Source organism: Anomaloglossus baeobatrachus, chromosome 8 (genome assembly GCF_048569485.1).
Source record: "Anomaloglossus baeobatrachus isolate aAnoBae1 chromosome 8, aAnoBae1.hap1, whole genome shotgun sequence".
Classification (NCBI taxonomy): domain Eukaryota; kingdom Metazoa; phylum Chordata; class Amphibia; order Anura; family Aromobatidae; genus Anomaloglossus; species Anomaloglossus baeobatrachus.
In genome coordinates, this window is record NC_134360.1 from 177,868,488 (window position 1) to 177,883,535 (window position 15,048).

The 15,048-nt window shown below is 52.3% G+C and overlaps 1 protein-coding gene across 4 annotated transcripts in view; it reads right to left on the bottom strand.

Annotated features, from left to right (window-relative positions):
* Nucleotides 1-15,048, bottom strand: part of PRRC2C (proline rich coiled-coil 2C) — a 344,519-nt gene that overhangs the window by 249,587 nt on the left and 79,884 nt on the right. For all 4 annotated transcript variants that reach the window (XM_075322243.1, XM_075322246.1, XM_075322244.1 and 1 more), the window contains exon 8: nucleotides 14,415-14,533. In XM_075322243.1, the coding sequence (XP_075178358.1) occupies nucleotides 14,415-14,533 (119 nt within the window). The remainder of the gene's footprint in view (nucleotides 1-14,414; nucleotides 14,534-15,048) is intronic.

The following is a 15,048-nucleotide window of genomic DNA, read 5'->3' on the forward strand; positions in this document are numbered from 1 at the left end:
CCGAATCCATCAGGTTCTAATGGGTCTGTGGATGGAGCCCGGCATCAGAGCTGAGAGGCCGGCAGGATCCCACTTCCACAGAGCCCTACAAGGGGATGTGGAAGGAAAACAGCATGTCAGGCTCCAGCCCTGTACCAGCAATAGGTACCTCAACCTTACAACACCATCCAGGGGTGAGAAGGGAGCATGCTGGGGACACTATATGTGTCCTCTTTTCTTCCATCCGAAACCGTCAGCAGCTACTGCTGACTAAAATCTGTGGAGCTATGCATGGAATGTCTGACCTCCTTCGCACACAAAGCTAAAACTGGAGAACCCGTGATACCACGGGGGGGTATAGCCAGAGGGGGAGGGGCCTTGCACTTTTAATGTAGTGCTTTGTGTGGCCTCCAGAGGGCAGTAGCTATACCCCAATCGTCTGGGTCTCCCAATAGAGCGCTGAAGAAAATTACAATATATATTTACATACATTTTTGGATGATATAAGCTTTTCCCAGCCATCAATGAAAAATCAGAGCACACACTGACAACCGTAATATCATAAATGGGTGAGGTTGGTCCACAAATGAAAAGTGGGACATGTCAATTTCTGTGACATGTAAATAATATAAGATGTGTCAGTCGACAGTCTAGGGAAAACTGACTTGTGATTGAGCCCCCTCGTAGGCCAGGTTCAGTAATCAGACTCTGGACAGTCCACAACTCTCTATACATGGCCTAGAGAAGTGCGTGTGATGGCCAGCAGCTCCTGCACTTGGCTAGTGCATGGGGCTGTATAAGGATCCGGTCACGTCTGACTGGCCCAATATTTGAAACATTTGCCTAAACCCGACCTTAAAGGGAACCTGTCAGGTCAAAAAAGCGTCCTGACCTACAAGCAGGAGCCTGTGTGAGCTATTAACCCCTTCCTACCCATCCCTGTATTGTTAGATTGTGTAATATGAAAGTAATAAAATAATGTTTACTTTCATATGTCCTATGTAAATAGCAGAGGTCTCTGTGGGCGTGATACCATGGATTTACATCAGCGGCGTGCCCATCGCTACTTCAGAATTTCGCGCGTGTGCGCACACTTACCATTCTCGCCGCCTCATCCTGGTCTTTGCGTGTTGGCTTCTGACGCGCACTGCGCATGCTCAGAAGACGCCTACAGTTCCGGTCATGCGCAGTGCGCGTCAGAAGCCGAGAAGCAAGCGCCAGGATGAGAAGGCGACGAGAATGGTACGCACGCGAGATTCTGAAGCTGCAGAAGTGACGTCGATCATGTAAATCCATGGTATCACTCTCACAGGAGCGCATGCCATGGAAAGCATGTAGACCCCCACAGGGCGATGAGACACCCATGCGGCTAGAGACCTATGCTATTTACATAGGACATATGAAAGTAATAAAACGTATTTTATTACTTTCATATTACAAAATATAACAACACAGGGATGGGTAGGAAGGGGTTATCAGCTCACACAGGCTCCTGCTTGTAGGTCAGAACGCTTTTTTGACCTGACAGGTTCCCTTTAAAGCTTCTGCACCTAGCCAATCAACAAGGACCCTAGAGGCAACATACAATGGGTGATTTGCGCCATAATTTTAATTTCAAGCAGTAAGGAAAGAAGGGAATTTTGTTACTTACCGTAAATTCCTTTTCTTCTAGCTCCTACTGGGAGACCCAGACGATTGGGTGTATAGCTACTGCCTCCGGAGGCCACACAAAGCATTACACTAAAAAGTGTAAGGCCCCTCCCCTTCTGGCTATACACCCCCAGTGGGATCACTGGCTCACCAGTTTTAGTGCAAAAGCAAGAAGGAGGAAAGCCAATAACTGGTTTAAACAAATTCACTCCGAAGTAACATCGGAGAACTGAAAACCATGCAAGATGAACAACATGTGTACCCGAAAACAACCAAAAATCCCGAAGGACAACAGGGCGGGTGCTGGGTCTCCCAATAGGAGCTAGAAGAAAAGGAATTTACGGTAATTAACAAAATTCCCTTCTTCTTCGGCGCTCCATTGGGAGACCCAGACGATTGGGACGTCCAAAAGCTGTCCCTGGGTGGGTAAAGAAATACCTCATGTTAGAGCTGCAAGACAGCCTTCCCCTACGGGGAGGCAACTGCCGCCTGCAGGACTCTTCTACCTAGGCTGGCGTCCGCCTAAGCATAGGTATGCACCTGATAATGTTTGGTGAAAGTGTGCAGACTCGACCAGGTAGCTGCCTGGCACACCTGTTGAGCCGTAGCCTGGTGCCGTAATGCCCAGGACGCACCCACGGCTCTGGTAGAATGGGCCTTCAGCCCTGATGAAACCGGAAGCCCAGTAGAACGGTAGGCTTCAAGGATTGGTTCCTTGATCCATTGAGCCAAGGTGGATGTTGCAGCCTGCGATCCCTTGCGCTGACCAGTGACAAGGACAAAGAGTGCATCCGAGCGGCGCAGGAGCGCCGTGCGGGAATGTAGATTCTGGGTGCTCTACACCAGATCCAACAATGCAAAGCCATTACATATCGATGAAATGGATAAAAGGAAGGTAAGGAGATATCCTGATTGTGATAAAAAGGGGATACCACCTTAGGGAGAAACTCTGGGATCGGACGCAGCACTACCTTATCTTGGTGAACACCAGGAAGGGAGCTGTAGATGACCGCGCTGCTAGTTCTGACACTCTCCGAAGAGACGTGACCGCTACCAGAAAGGCCACTTTCTGTGAAAGTCGAGAAAGTGAAAACAACCCTCAGAGGCTCGAAGGGCGGCTCCTAGAGAGCAATTAATACCCTGTGCAGATCCCATGGGTCTGACGGCCTCTTGTACGGAGGGACAATGTGATAATCCCCCTGCAGGAACGTGCGTACCTGAGGAAGTCGTACTAGGCGCTTCTGAAAGAATACCGACAGCGCTGCGACTTGTCCTTTAAGGGAGCCGAGCGACAAACCTTTTCCCAATCCAGATGCAGGAAGGGGGGAAAAAGGAGACAATGCAAATGGCCAGGGAGACACTCCCTAAGCAGAGCACCAAGATAAGAATAACTTCCACGTCTTGTGGGAGATTTTGGCAGACGTCGGCTTCCTAGCCCGTCTCATGGTGGCAATGACGTCTTGAGATAATCCTGAAGACGCTAGGATCTCGGACTCGATGGCCACACAGTCCGGATCAGGGCCGTAGAATTCAGTGGAAAGAACGGCCCTTGGGACAGTAAGTCTGGCCGGTCTGAGAGTGCCCACGGTTGGCCGACCGTGAGATGCCACAGATCCGGGACCACGACCTCCTCGGTCAGTCTGGGACGACGGGGATGGCGCGGCGGCAAGCGGAGCTGAGCTTGCGTAGCACTCTGGGCAACAGTGCCAGAGTAGGAAACACATAGGGTAGCTGGAACTGCGACCAATCCTGAACTAGGGCGCCTGCCGCCAGAGCTCTTTGCTCGTGAGACCGCGCCATGAAAGTCGGGACCTTGTTGTTGTGCCGAGACGCCATTAGGTCGACGTCCGGCATCCTCCAGCGGCTACAGATTTCCTGATACCATACTGGGTGCAGAGGCCATTCCCCTGCGTCCATGCCCAGGCGACTGAGGAAGTCTGCTTCCCAATTTTCTACGCCCGGGATGTGAACTGCGGATATGGTGGATGCTCTGTCCCCCACCCCCATCAGAATCCGCCGGATTGCCTGGTAGGCTTGGCGATGCGTGTTCCGCCTTGGTGGGCGATGTCTGCCACCGCTGTGGAATTGTCCAACTGAATTCGGATCTGTTTTCCTTCCAGCCACTGCTGGAAGGCTTGAAGGGCAAGATGCACTGCCCAGATTTCCAGAACATTGATCTGAAGGATGGACTCCTCTGGAGAGAGTCCTTGACCGTCTGAGAAGGGAAACGTTCCTTTCTAGGGACGTCGACTCCCCAACCCATTGGCAAAGCATGTCCCATTGAAGTGGGCGCAGTGAAACTGCGCGAAAGTGACTGCCTCTGCATGAGGCGTCTTAAGGGGTGTGACTGGCCTTGAAGGAGAGACTGCACCCCCGTCTGTAGTGAACGCTGCCTGTCCAGCGGAAGCTTCACTATCGCTGAGGGGGTGTGAAACTCCATGCCCAGATATGTCAGCGATTGGGTCGGTGCCCGATGTAACCTTGAAAAGTTGATGATCCACCCGAAACTCTGGAGAGTCTCCAGCGCCACGTTCAGGCTGTGTCGGCATGCCTCTTGAGAGGGTGCCTTGACAAGTGGATCGTCCAGTAAGGATCACAGAGTGACCCTGAGAGTGCAGGACTGCTCCCACTGCTGCCCTGAACTTGGTGAAAACCCGTAGGGCTGTCGCCAGACCGAAGGGCAGGGCTACGCCCTGAAGATGCTCGTCTTCAATAACGAAACGTAGCAAACGCTGGTGCTCTGGAGCAATCGGCACGAGGAGATAAGCATCCTGATGTCTATTGATGCTAGGAAAATCTCCTTGAGACATTGAGGCAATGACGGAGCGGAGGGTTACATCCGGAACCGCCCGGCCTTCACGTGCTTGGTGAGCAGTTTTAGGTCCAGAACGGAACGGAAAAAGCCACCCTTTTTTGGCACCCCAATAAGATTGGAGGAAAAAACCGTGTCTTGTTCCTGAAGAGGAACAGGGATTACCACTCCTTCTGCCTGCAGAAGAGCCTCGGCTCGGTGGGGGGGGGGGGTTGAAGTTCTGAAGAATCGAGCCGGAGGACGAGAACAGAGTTCTATCCTGTACACGTGAGACACAATGTCTCTCACCCACCGGTCTGTGACCTGTGGCAGCTAAATGTACCCAGAAGCGGGAGATTCTGCCACCAACCGCGGATGCGGGGAGAGAGAGCTGAAATACATGAGGAGATCGCCTTGGTAGCGGTTCCTCCTGCTGCCTTCCTTGGGCGTGAATGAGCCCGGCCGGAATCTGAGCCCCTCTGAGCCTTTTGAGCCCTTTTAGACGAGTACAATTGGGACTTGCCCGAGCCTGGGAAGGACCAACCTCGACTGTCCCCCCAGGACAGCATTACAAGGGTAAGTCGCAATGCAGACATTGCGAGGTTAAGGACACCACCTGCGGCACAGATGTACATGTGCTCAAGAGCAGCTGCGCAAGACCAGCTGAAAAAGGTTAGGGTGCCCATACGGCTGCGAATGCCGGAGCAACCGACACGCTGATAGCTTCACAGACAGATTTCAACCGGAGGTCTATCTGTCTGTCAATGGCATCTTTAAGTGAATTCCCATCTCCACTGCAACTATGGATCTAGCCGCAAGCCTGGAGATTGGGGGATCCACCCTTGGACCCTGGGTCCAGGGCTGCACCACATCAGGGTAAAGGGATAACGTGCATCCTTAATACGTTTGGAGAAAAACGTTTATCTGGTAAGCGTGGTGTTTCTGAACTGCGGCTCTGAAGTCAGCGTGGTCAGAAAAAGTACTCAATCTACGCATGAGTACTGAAAAAGGATTTCTCCTGCTGTGAAGCTGACTCCTCCACTGGGGGAGCTGAGGGAGCAATATGCAACATTCCATTGATGGACGCTATAAGATCATTCACTATGGCGTCACCATCCGGTGTATCCGGATTGAGAGCGGTGTCAGGACCAAAGCCCTGATCAGCTACGTCTGCCTCATCATACAGAGAGTCGTCCTGCTGGGACCTTGACCAGTGATGAAGCCGAGTGTCGTACCCAGCGAGCTAGCTTAGGCTGTCTGGGGCTGCCGTCCGTGTCAGAGCCTTCACCCTGGAATGCCTGGGACCCCCCCGGAGTACTGAGTACGTTCCAAATGAGGGTGGCCAGGGAGCATTAATCAAGATTGCCCATGGCCTGTCTGGAGTGCAAAGTCTCCATCCCATGACAATCTCCGTCCCTGTCCCTGGACAGGGTTCACAGGTGGTTTCTTTGGCCACTTCTAGTAGAGACCCCGGCTGACCAAGTGCTACAGGGGAGCATTGCCCACAATGGGGGTCAGTGAAAAACCTGCCAGTGGAACAGTATCTGCAGGAAAAGCAGCATAGAAAGCCTGTGTTGCTTTTTTGCTGCTGTATTCTAGTCATCTATGCAATGTACAACATACAAGCATAAACACTTCAGCACATGCAATACAAGCAGCATAGAAAGCCTGTGCCTTGGCACCCTTGCTTTTTTGCTGCTGTTGTCCAGCCATCTAGGAGAATATAGCCCAGAGTAGCGACCGTACAGTGCAATGTATAGCATACAAGCATATATACAAATGAACACTTCAGCACATGCAGTACAAGCAGCCTATAAAGCCTGTGCCTTGGCACCCATGCTTTTTTGCTGCTGTTGTCCAGCCCTCTAGGAGAATATAGCCAAGAGTAGCGACCGTACAGTGCAATGTATAGCATACAAGCATAAGTACAAATGAACACTTCAGCCATGCAATACAAGCAGCCTAGAAAACCTGTGCCTTAGCACCCTTGCGTTTTTGCTGCTGTTATCTCGCCATCTAGAAGGGCATATAGCCAAAGATAGCGACCTACAGTGCAGTGTATAGCATACAAGCATAAAATACAAATGGACACTTCGGTAGTTAGTGGGGTCAGCACTTCAGGTGCTGCTTACCGCCCGCCTATAACGCGGGTGTGTGGTCGCCAGAGCCCTGTGTTGGTTGCCCAGAGCATGTCTCCGTTCCCCAGCTCGGACGGCGTGCAGTAATGGCTGCCGGCGTCCTTCTCCAGCTCGTGTGACGAGGGGCGGGCCGTGGGCGTGCCCCAGACAAGAGCGGGAAACTGGCGTCCCACTGTGTCCAGTGAAGGGGGCTGGAGAATGCAAAGCAGACTCCAGCCCTCGGCGCTGACTGTCTGTACAGCGTCCCGCCTCTCCCCTGACTGGCAGGGCTGGAGGCGGGAACGAAACGAAAACTAGGCCGCAAAGCCGGGGACTCGAGTAATAAGCGCGGCCGGCCATGTGCACGGCCAGCGCGGAAGTCCCCGGCGCACCACAAGTCCCAGCCGCGCCACAGTGTAAAAAACACCCAGCAACGGCCGGCGCGGCAGTTCCCAATACATAAAGTCACTCAGCAAAGCTGTAGTGACTAATAGCACGAGCGCTCTGCGCTGTTGCCCCCGGCGCACTAACACTCCCAGCAATGCTGGTGTGTGTGTGCGCGCTTGCCCGGGGACACAGAGTACCTTAATGTAGCAGGGCCTGTCCCTGACGATACTCAGCTCCATATCCAGCAGGTTCTCTGGGTCTGTGGATGGAGCCCGGTCTCAGTGCCTGGAGACCTGTAAGATCCCACTTCACCCAGAGCCCTGAGGGGGGATGGGGAAGGAAAACAGCATGTGGGCTCCAGCCTCCGTACCCGCAATGGGTACCTCAACCTTACAAACCGCAAGTGGGGTGAGAAGGGAGCATGCTGGGGACCCCATATGGGCCCACTTTTCTTCCATCCGACATAGTCAGCAGCTGCTGCTGACTAAACAGTGGAGCTATGCGTGGATGTCTGACCTCCTTCGCACAAAGCAGAAAACTGGTGAGCCAGTGATCCCACTGGGGGTGTATAGCCAGAAGGGGAGGGGCCTTACACTTTTTAGTGTAATGCTTTGTGTGGCCTCCGGAGGCAGTAGCTATACACCCAATCGTCTGGGTCTCCCAATGGAGCGCCGAAGAAACAAAGAAGGGAATTTTGTTTACTTACCGTAAATTCCTTTTCTTCTAGCTCCAATTGGGAGACCCAGACAATTGGGTGTATAGCTACTGCCTCCGGAGGCCACACAAAGCATTACACTAAAAAGTGTAAGGCCCCTCCCCTTCTGCCTATACACCCCCCGTGGGATCACGGGTTCCTCAGTTTTAGTGCCAAAGCAAGAAGGAGGAAAGCCAATAACCGGTTTAAGAACAAATTCAATCCGAAGGAACATCTGAGAACCGAAACCAGTCAACATGAACAACATGTGTACCCGAACCAACAAAAATCCCTAAGCAAACAGGGCGGGTGCTGGGTCTCCCAATTGGAGCTAGAAGAAAAGGAATTTACGGTAAGTAAACAAAATTCCCTTCTTCTTTGTCGCTCCTAATTGGGAGACCCAGACAATTGGGACGTCCAAAAGCAGTCCCTGGGTGGGTATAATAACCCCTCGTGATAGGACCGTAAAAACAGCCCTACCCTACAGGTGGGCCGTCGCCGCCTGAAGGACTTGTCTACCTAGGCTGGCGTCCGCCGAAGCGTAGGTATGCACTTGATAGTGTTTGGTAAAAGTGTGCAGACTCGACCAGGTAGTCGCCTGGCACACCTGCTGAGCCGTAGCCTGGTGTCGTAATGCCTAGGACGCACCCACGGCTCTGGTAGAATGGGCCTTCAGCCCTGAGGGAACCGGAAGCCGAGCAGAACGGTAGGCTTCAAGAATTGGTTCCTTGATCCACCGAGCTAGGGTGGATTTGGAAGCTTGCGACCCTTTGCGCTGACCAGCGACAAGGACAAAGAGTGCATCCGAGCGGTGCAGGGGCGCCGTGCGGGAAATGTAGATCCTGAGCGCTCTCACGAGATCCAACAATGCAAATCCTTTTCACATTGATGAACTGGATGAGGGCACAAGGAAGGCAAGGAGATATCCTGATTAAGATGAAACGGGGATACCACCTTAGGGAGAAACTCCGGAATAGGTCGCAAGACCACCTTGTCCTGGTGAATCACCAGGAAGGGAGATTTGCATGACAGCGCTGCTAGCTCGGACACTCTCCGGAGAGACGTGACCGCTACTAGAAAGGCCACTTTCTGTGAAAGGCGAGAAAGGGAAACATCCCTCCTAGGCTCGAAAGGCGGCTTCTGAAGAACAATTAGAACCCTGTTCCGATCCCAGGGCTCTAACGGCCGCTTGTAAGGAGGGACGATATGACAGACCCCTTGCAGGAACGTGCGTCCCTGAGGAAGTCGTGCTAGGCGCTTCTGAAAAAATACAGATAGCGCTGAGACTTGCCCCTTGAGGGAGCTGAGCGACAAACCTTTTTCCAACCCGGATTGCAGGAAGGAAAGAAAAGTAGGCAAACTAAATGGCCAGGGAGAGACTCCCTGAGCAGAGCACCAAGACAAGAATATTTTCCACGTCCTGTGGTATATCTTGGTGGAGGTAGGTTGTCTGGCCTGTCTCATGGTGGCAATGACCTCTTGAGACAATCCTGAACCCGCTAGGATCCAGGACTCAATGGCCACACAGTCAGGTTCAGGGCCGCAGAATTCTGATGGAAAAATGGCCCTTGAGACAGCAAGTCTGGTCGGTCTGGTAGTGCCCACGGTTGGCCTACCGCGAGGTGCCACAGATCCGGGTACCACGACCTCCTTGGCCAGTCTGGTGCGACGAGGATGGCGCGGCGGCAGTCGGACCTGATCTTGCGCAGCACTCTGGGCAACAGAGCCAGAGGTGGAAACATATAAGGAAGCCGGAACTGCGACCAATCTTGAACTAAGGCGTCTGCCGCCAGAGCTCGGTGATCGTGAGACCATGCCATGAAAACTGGGACCTTGTTGTTGTGCCGAGACGCCATTAGGTGGACGTCCGGCATCCCCCAGCGGCGACAGATCTCTTGAAACACGTCCGGGTGAAGAGACCATTCCCCTGCGTCCATACCCTGGCGACTGAGGAAGTCTGCTTCCCAGTTATCCACGCCTGGGATGTGAACTGCGGATATGGTGGAAGCCGTGTCTTCCACCACGTCAGAATCCGCCGGACTTCCTGGAAGGCTTGCCGACTGCGAATTCCTCCTTGGTGGTTGATGTATGCCACCGCTGTGGAGTTGTTCGACTGAATACGGATCTGCTTGCCTTCCAGCCACTGCTGGAAGGCTTGTAGAGCAAGATACAGTGCTCTGATCTCCAGAACGTTGATCTGAAGAGTGGACTCTTGCTGAGTCCACATACCTTGAGCCCTGTGGTGGAGAAAGACTGCTCCCCACCCTGACAGATTCGCATCTGTCGTCACTACCGCCCAGGAGGGGGGTAGGAAGGATTTCCCTTTCGACAATGAGGTGGGAAGCAGCCACCATCGAAGAGAATCCTTGGCCGCCTGAGAGAGAGAGACGTTGCTGTCGAGGGACCTCGACCTCCCGTCCCATTGGCGGAGAATGTCCCATTGTAGTGGACGCAGATGAAACTGCGCGAAAGGGAGTGCCCCTATTGCTGCCACCATCTTCCCTAGGAAGTGCATGAGGCGTCTCAAGGGGTGTGACTGACCGTAAAGGAGAGATTGCACCCCTGTCTGCAATGAACGCTATTTGACAAGCGGAAGCTTCACTACCGCTGAGAGAGTATGAAACTCCATGCCAAGATATGTTATCGACTGGGTCGGGGTTAGATTCGACTTGGAAAAGTTGATGATCCCCCCGAAACCCTGGAGGGCCTCCAGCGCCACGTTCAGGCTGTGTTGGCATGCCTCTTGAGAAGGCGCCTCGACCAGCAGATCGTCTAAGTAAGGGATCACGGAGTGTCCCTGAGAGTGTAGGACTGCAACTACAGCTGCCATGACTTTGGTGAAGACCCGTGGGGCTGTCGCCAGACCAAAAGGCAGGGCTACGAACTGAAGGTGTTCGTCTCCTATAACGAAGCGTAGAAAACGCTGATGCTCTGGAGCAATCGGTACGTGGAGATAAGCATCCTTGCTGTCTATCGATGCTAGGAAATCTCCTTGAGACATTGCGGCGATGACGGATCGGAGGGATTCCATCCGGAACCGTCTGGTTCCCACGTGGTTGTTGAGAAGCATTAGGTCCCGAACGGGACGGAAAGACCCGTCCTTTTTTGGTACCACAAACAAATTGGAGTAAAAACCGTGACCTTGCTCTTGAAGAGGAACAGGGATCACCACTCCTTCCGCCTTTAGAGTGCACACCGCCTGCAGGAGAGCATCGGCTCAGTCGGGAGGCGGAGACGTTCTGAAGAATCGAGGTGGAGGACGAGAACTGAACTCTATCCTGTACCCTTGAGACAGAATGTCTCGCACCCAACGGTCTTGGACCTGTGGCAGCCAAATGTCGCCAAAGCGGGAGAGCCTGCCACCGACCGAGGATGCGGAGGGAGGAGACCGGAAGTCATGAGGAAGCCGCCTTGGTAGCGGGTCTTCCGGCTGTCTTTTTTGGGCGTGACTGAGCCCGCCAAGAATCTGAACTCCTCTGATCCTTTTGAGTCCTTTTGGACGAGGATAATTGGGACCTGCCCGAACCTCGAAAGGACCGAAACCCCGACTGTCCCATCCTCTGTTGGGGTTTGTCTTGTCTGGGCTGAGGTAAGGATGAATCCTTACCCTTGGACTGTTTTATGATTTCATCCAAGCGCTCACCAAACAGCCGGTCACCAGAAAATGGCAAACTGGTTAAACATTTTTTGGAAGCAGAATCTGCTTTCCATTCCCTTTGCGTAAAACCACGGAGTTAGCAGATGCCACTGCCGTACGGCTCGTAGAGTCCAGGACAGCATTAATCGCGTAAGACGCCAATGCAGACATTTGAGAGGTTAAGGATGCCACCTGCGGAACAGATGTACGTGTGACCGTGTCAATCTGTGCAAGACCAGCTGAAATAGCTTGGAGTGCCCATACGGCTGCGAATGCAGGAGCAAACGACGCGCCGATAGCCTCATAGATGGATTTTAACCAGAGCTCCATCTGTCTGTCAGTGGCATCTTTAAGTGCAGCCCCATCCTCCACTGCAACTATGGATCTAGCCGCAAGCCTGGAGATAGGGGGATCCACCTTGGGACACTGGGTCCAGCTCTTGACCACATCAGGAGGAAAGGGATAACGTGTATCCTTAAGCCGTTTGGAGAAACGCTTATCTGGATAAGCGTGGTGTTTCTGGACTGACTCTCTAAAGACAGAATGGTCCAGAAAAATACTTAATTTCCGCTTGGGAAATCTGAAATGGAATTTCTCCTGTGAAGCTGACTCCTCCACTTGAGGAGCTGGGGGAGAAATATCCAACATTTTATTGATGGACGCGATAAGATTGTTCACTATGGCGTCACCATCAGGAGTATCTCGGGATCAGAATCCTGATCAGCTATTTCCGGCTCATCACACAGAGAATCCTCCTGCTGAGAGCCTGACCAGTGATATGATGTAGGGGGCCGCTCATAGCGAGCTCTCTTAGGCTGTCTGGGACTGTCGTCCGTGTCAGAGCCGTCACCCTGGAATGCATGGGACACCTCCGGAGCCCGGAGCTGTTCCAAATGAGGGGGACCAGGGGACAGTGATTCAACCGTGCCCATGGTCTGCGTTACTGGTCTAGACTGCAAAGTTTCTAGGATTTTAGTCATAGTCACGGATAATCTATCAGCAAAGCTGCAAACTCTGTCCCCGTCACCTGGACAGTATTCACAGGTGGTTCTCCCTGGGTCACCTCTAGCAGAGGCCCCGGCCGAACAAGTGCCACAGGGGCTGAGCACTGCACACAATGGGGGTCAGTGGAACCTGCCGGTAGAGTAGCCCCACATGCGGTACAGGCAGCATAGAAAGCCTGTGCCTTGGCACCCTTGGTTTTGCGGACGACATGCTGTTGTCTCAGAGCAATCCAAGAGGGTATATAGTGAAGAATTACCAGCGCCAGTACAGTGCAATGTATAGCATAAAAATACAAATGAACACTGCAGCACAAGTGGGGTAGGCACCAGAGGTGTCGCTTACCGCCCGCTGAAAGCGGGTGTGTGGTCGCTAGAATCCCGTGCCTGGGTCTCCCATAACTTGTCTCCCCTTCTCCAGCTCAAACAGCACGTCAGGAATGGCTGCCGGCGTTCAGTGAAGAGGGGCGGACCGTGGGCGTGCCTCAGACGAAGAGCGGGAAACCAGCGTCTCACTGTGTTCAGTGTGAGGGCTGGAGTATGTAAAGTAAACTCCAGCCCTCGGCGCTGACGTTCTGCACAGCGTCCCGCCCCCACTCTGACTGGCAGGCCTGGGGGCGGGAACGAAACGAACTAGGCCGGAAAAAGCCGGGGACTGTAGTAGTAAGCGCGGCCGTCAAATATGCACGGCGAGCGCGGAAGTCCCCGGCGAACCACAAGTCCCAGCCGCGCCGCAGTTAAAACTGACAACAGCGGCCGGCGCGACCGTTTCCAAACCATTAACTCCTTCAGCTAGCTGAAGATAGTGTGGCACACGCGCACAGCGCTATTGTCCCGGGCGCACTAACACACCCAGCAATGCTGGTGTGTGTGTGCGCGATTTGCACGGGGACACAGAGTACCTTAATGTAGCAGGGCCATGTCCCTGACGATACTCAGCTCCATGTCCAGCAGATCCCAGGGGCTGTGGATGGAGCACGGTCTCAGTGCCTGGAGACCGGTAAAATCCCACTTCACCCAGAGCCCTAAGGGGGATGGGGAAGGATGCAGCATGTGGGCTCCAGCCTCCGTACCCGCAATGGGTACCTCAACCTTAACAAACACCGCCGACAAAGAGTGGGGTGAGAAGGGAGCATGCTGGGGGCCCTAGTATGGGCCCTCTTTTCTTCCATCCGACATAGTCAGCAGCTGCTGCTGACTAAACAGTGGAGCTATGCGTGGATGTCAGCCTCCTTCGCACAAAGCTTGAAAACTGAGGAACCCGTGATCCCACGGGGGGTGTATAGGCAGAAGGGGAGGGGCCTTACACTTTTAAGTGTAATGCTTTGTGTGGCCTCCGGAGGCAGTAGCTATACACCCAATTGTCTGGGTCTCCCAATTAGGAGCGACAAAGAAAACACTTTTGGACATTCTCGATAAGCAGGTGCCGCCCATAGGAAGAAAGGGTAGGGAAATCGAGGTCATCAAAATTGTGCAACTTAAAAAATAAGCCAAGTAAAGAGGTGAAAGACTAGAAAGTCTAGTGAGGAGTTAGACTTATTAATCAACGTGTGCAACTGTGATAATTTGGAGCATTTCACGACTCCTAAGCAGCCATATTGGCCCCATTCCACCTCCATCACAGCAGTGACAAGCAGGTGCTTCTGTCTGAGCCGTAACCATACACCTTTCACAAAGTCAGACGTGTGTTTACCATTTGCAAATGACTGTGACCGCGGCATAATTTGCAAACAAATGCCTAATTCTCTGGACACCAGCAAGGTTTGCAAATATACAACTTGCAATATCTTCATTTGCAATCGTATACTAGGAACGTTCACGGTTTTCTTTCACTGGATGAAATAAAAATCTGTCCTGGTCGTAGAAAGATCACAGAGGTACGATTATTAGCGATAGGTCTTGTAACTCGCAGAGCACCAGAGTGTCCATCACAGGACAGGACGGATTTTTATACAGTGGGAAAAGAACAATGAAGATTCTTATTGAAGGAAACAGAGATCTTGTTGCAGATTCTAAGGAACTGGCGTAGAAAATATTGAAGAATGTATCATTTGCTGTAGGAACAGGTATTTTGAAACTACACTAAACACTTAAGATACAGCAATGTGCATAATTATCCAAAGCTTCATACTAAATTTACTCAAAAGGCAAGATTTACCTGCCCAGCCTTCATCTGCTTCAGTGTCCAGATTGTCCAGCTCTTTCAGCTCAGTAGCACTAATGATGGAGGGGCGATCGATGCCCTCGGCAGCCCATGCTTGTGGTCGTCGAGGCGGTCTGGAATGAATCATTTAGAGAAAATTCTTAGTGATATTTTCTATATCCGGTCTACATAGCAGTGTGTATCTGCGCAATTAAAGGGGTTTTATTATGACAATGCATTCTGTGTAAAAAGGTCTTTGAGGGAATCTTTTCAATCATGATTCATTTTCAGAATTGCAGTCTTTTCCTATCAGAGACTAGTACAGATACAGAATATAGTTGGACCAAGTAGCAAGGTCCATAGCGATATTCTATATAGCTGCCTGGCTCATCGGTACTAGTCAGCGACACTGCGCGCTGTCAGTTCTCGGCGATATAGGAAGACTACTGCATGGAACAACGCGGTCTGCATCATATGACTAGACAGTTGTGTTGCCCCAGTGAAATAGCGTTGACCTACATAGCGTATTGGCGCATGCGCAGAACAGGCCAGAGATGGATGAAGCTCTCCGCATCAGTGGTGATGTCAGGCAGATATCTGTATATAACAATGTCTGCCTCAATGTGCAGTGCTATAACTACTACTTCCA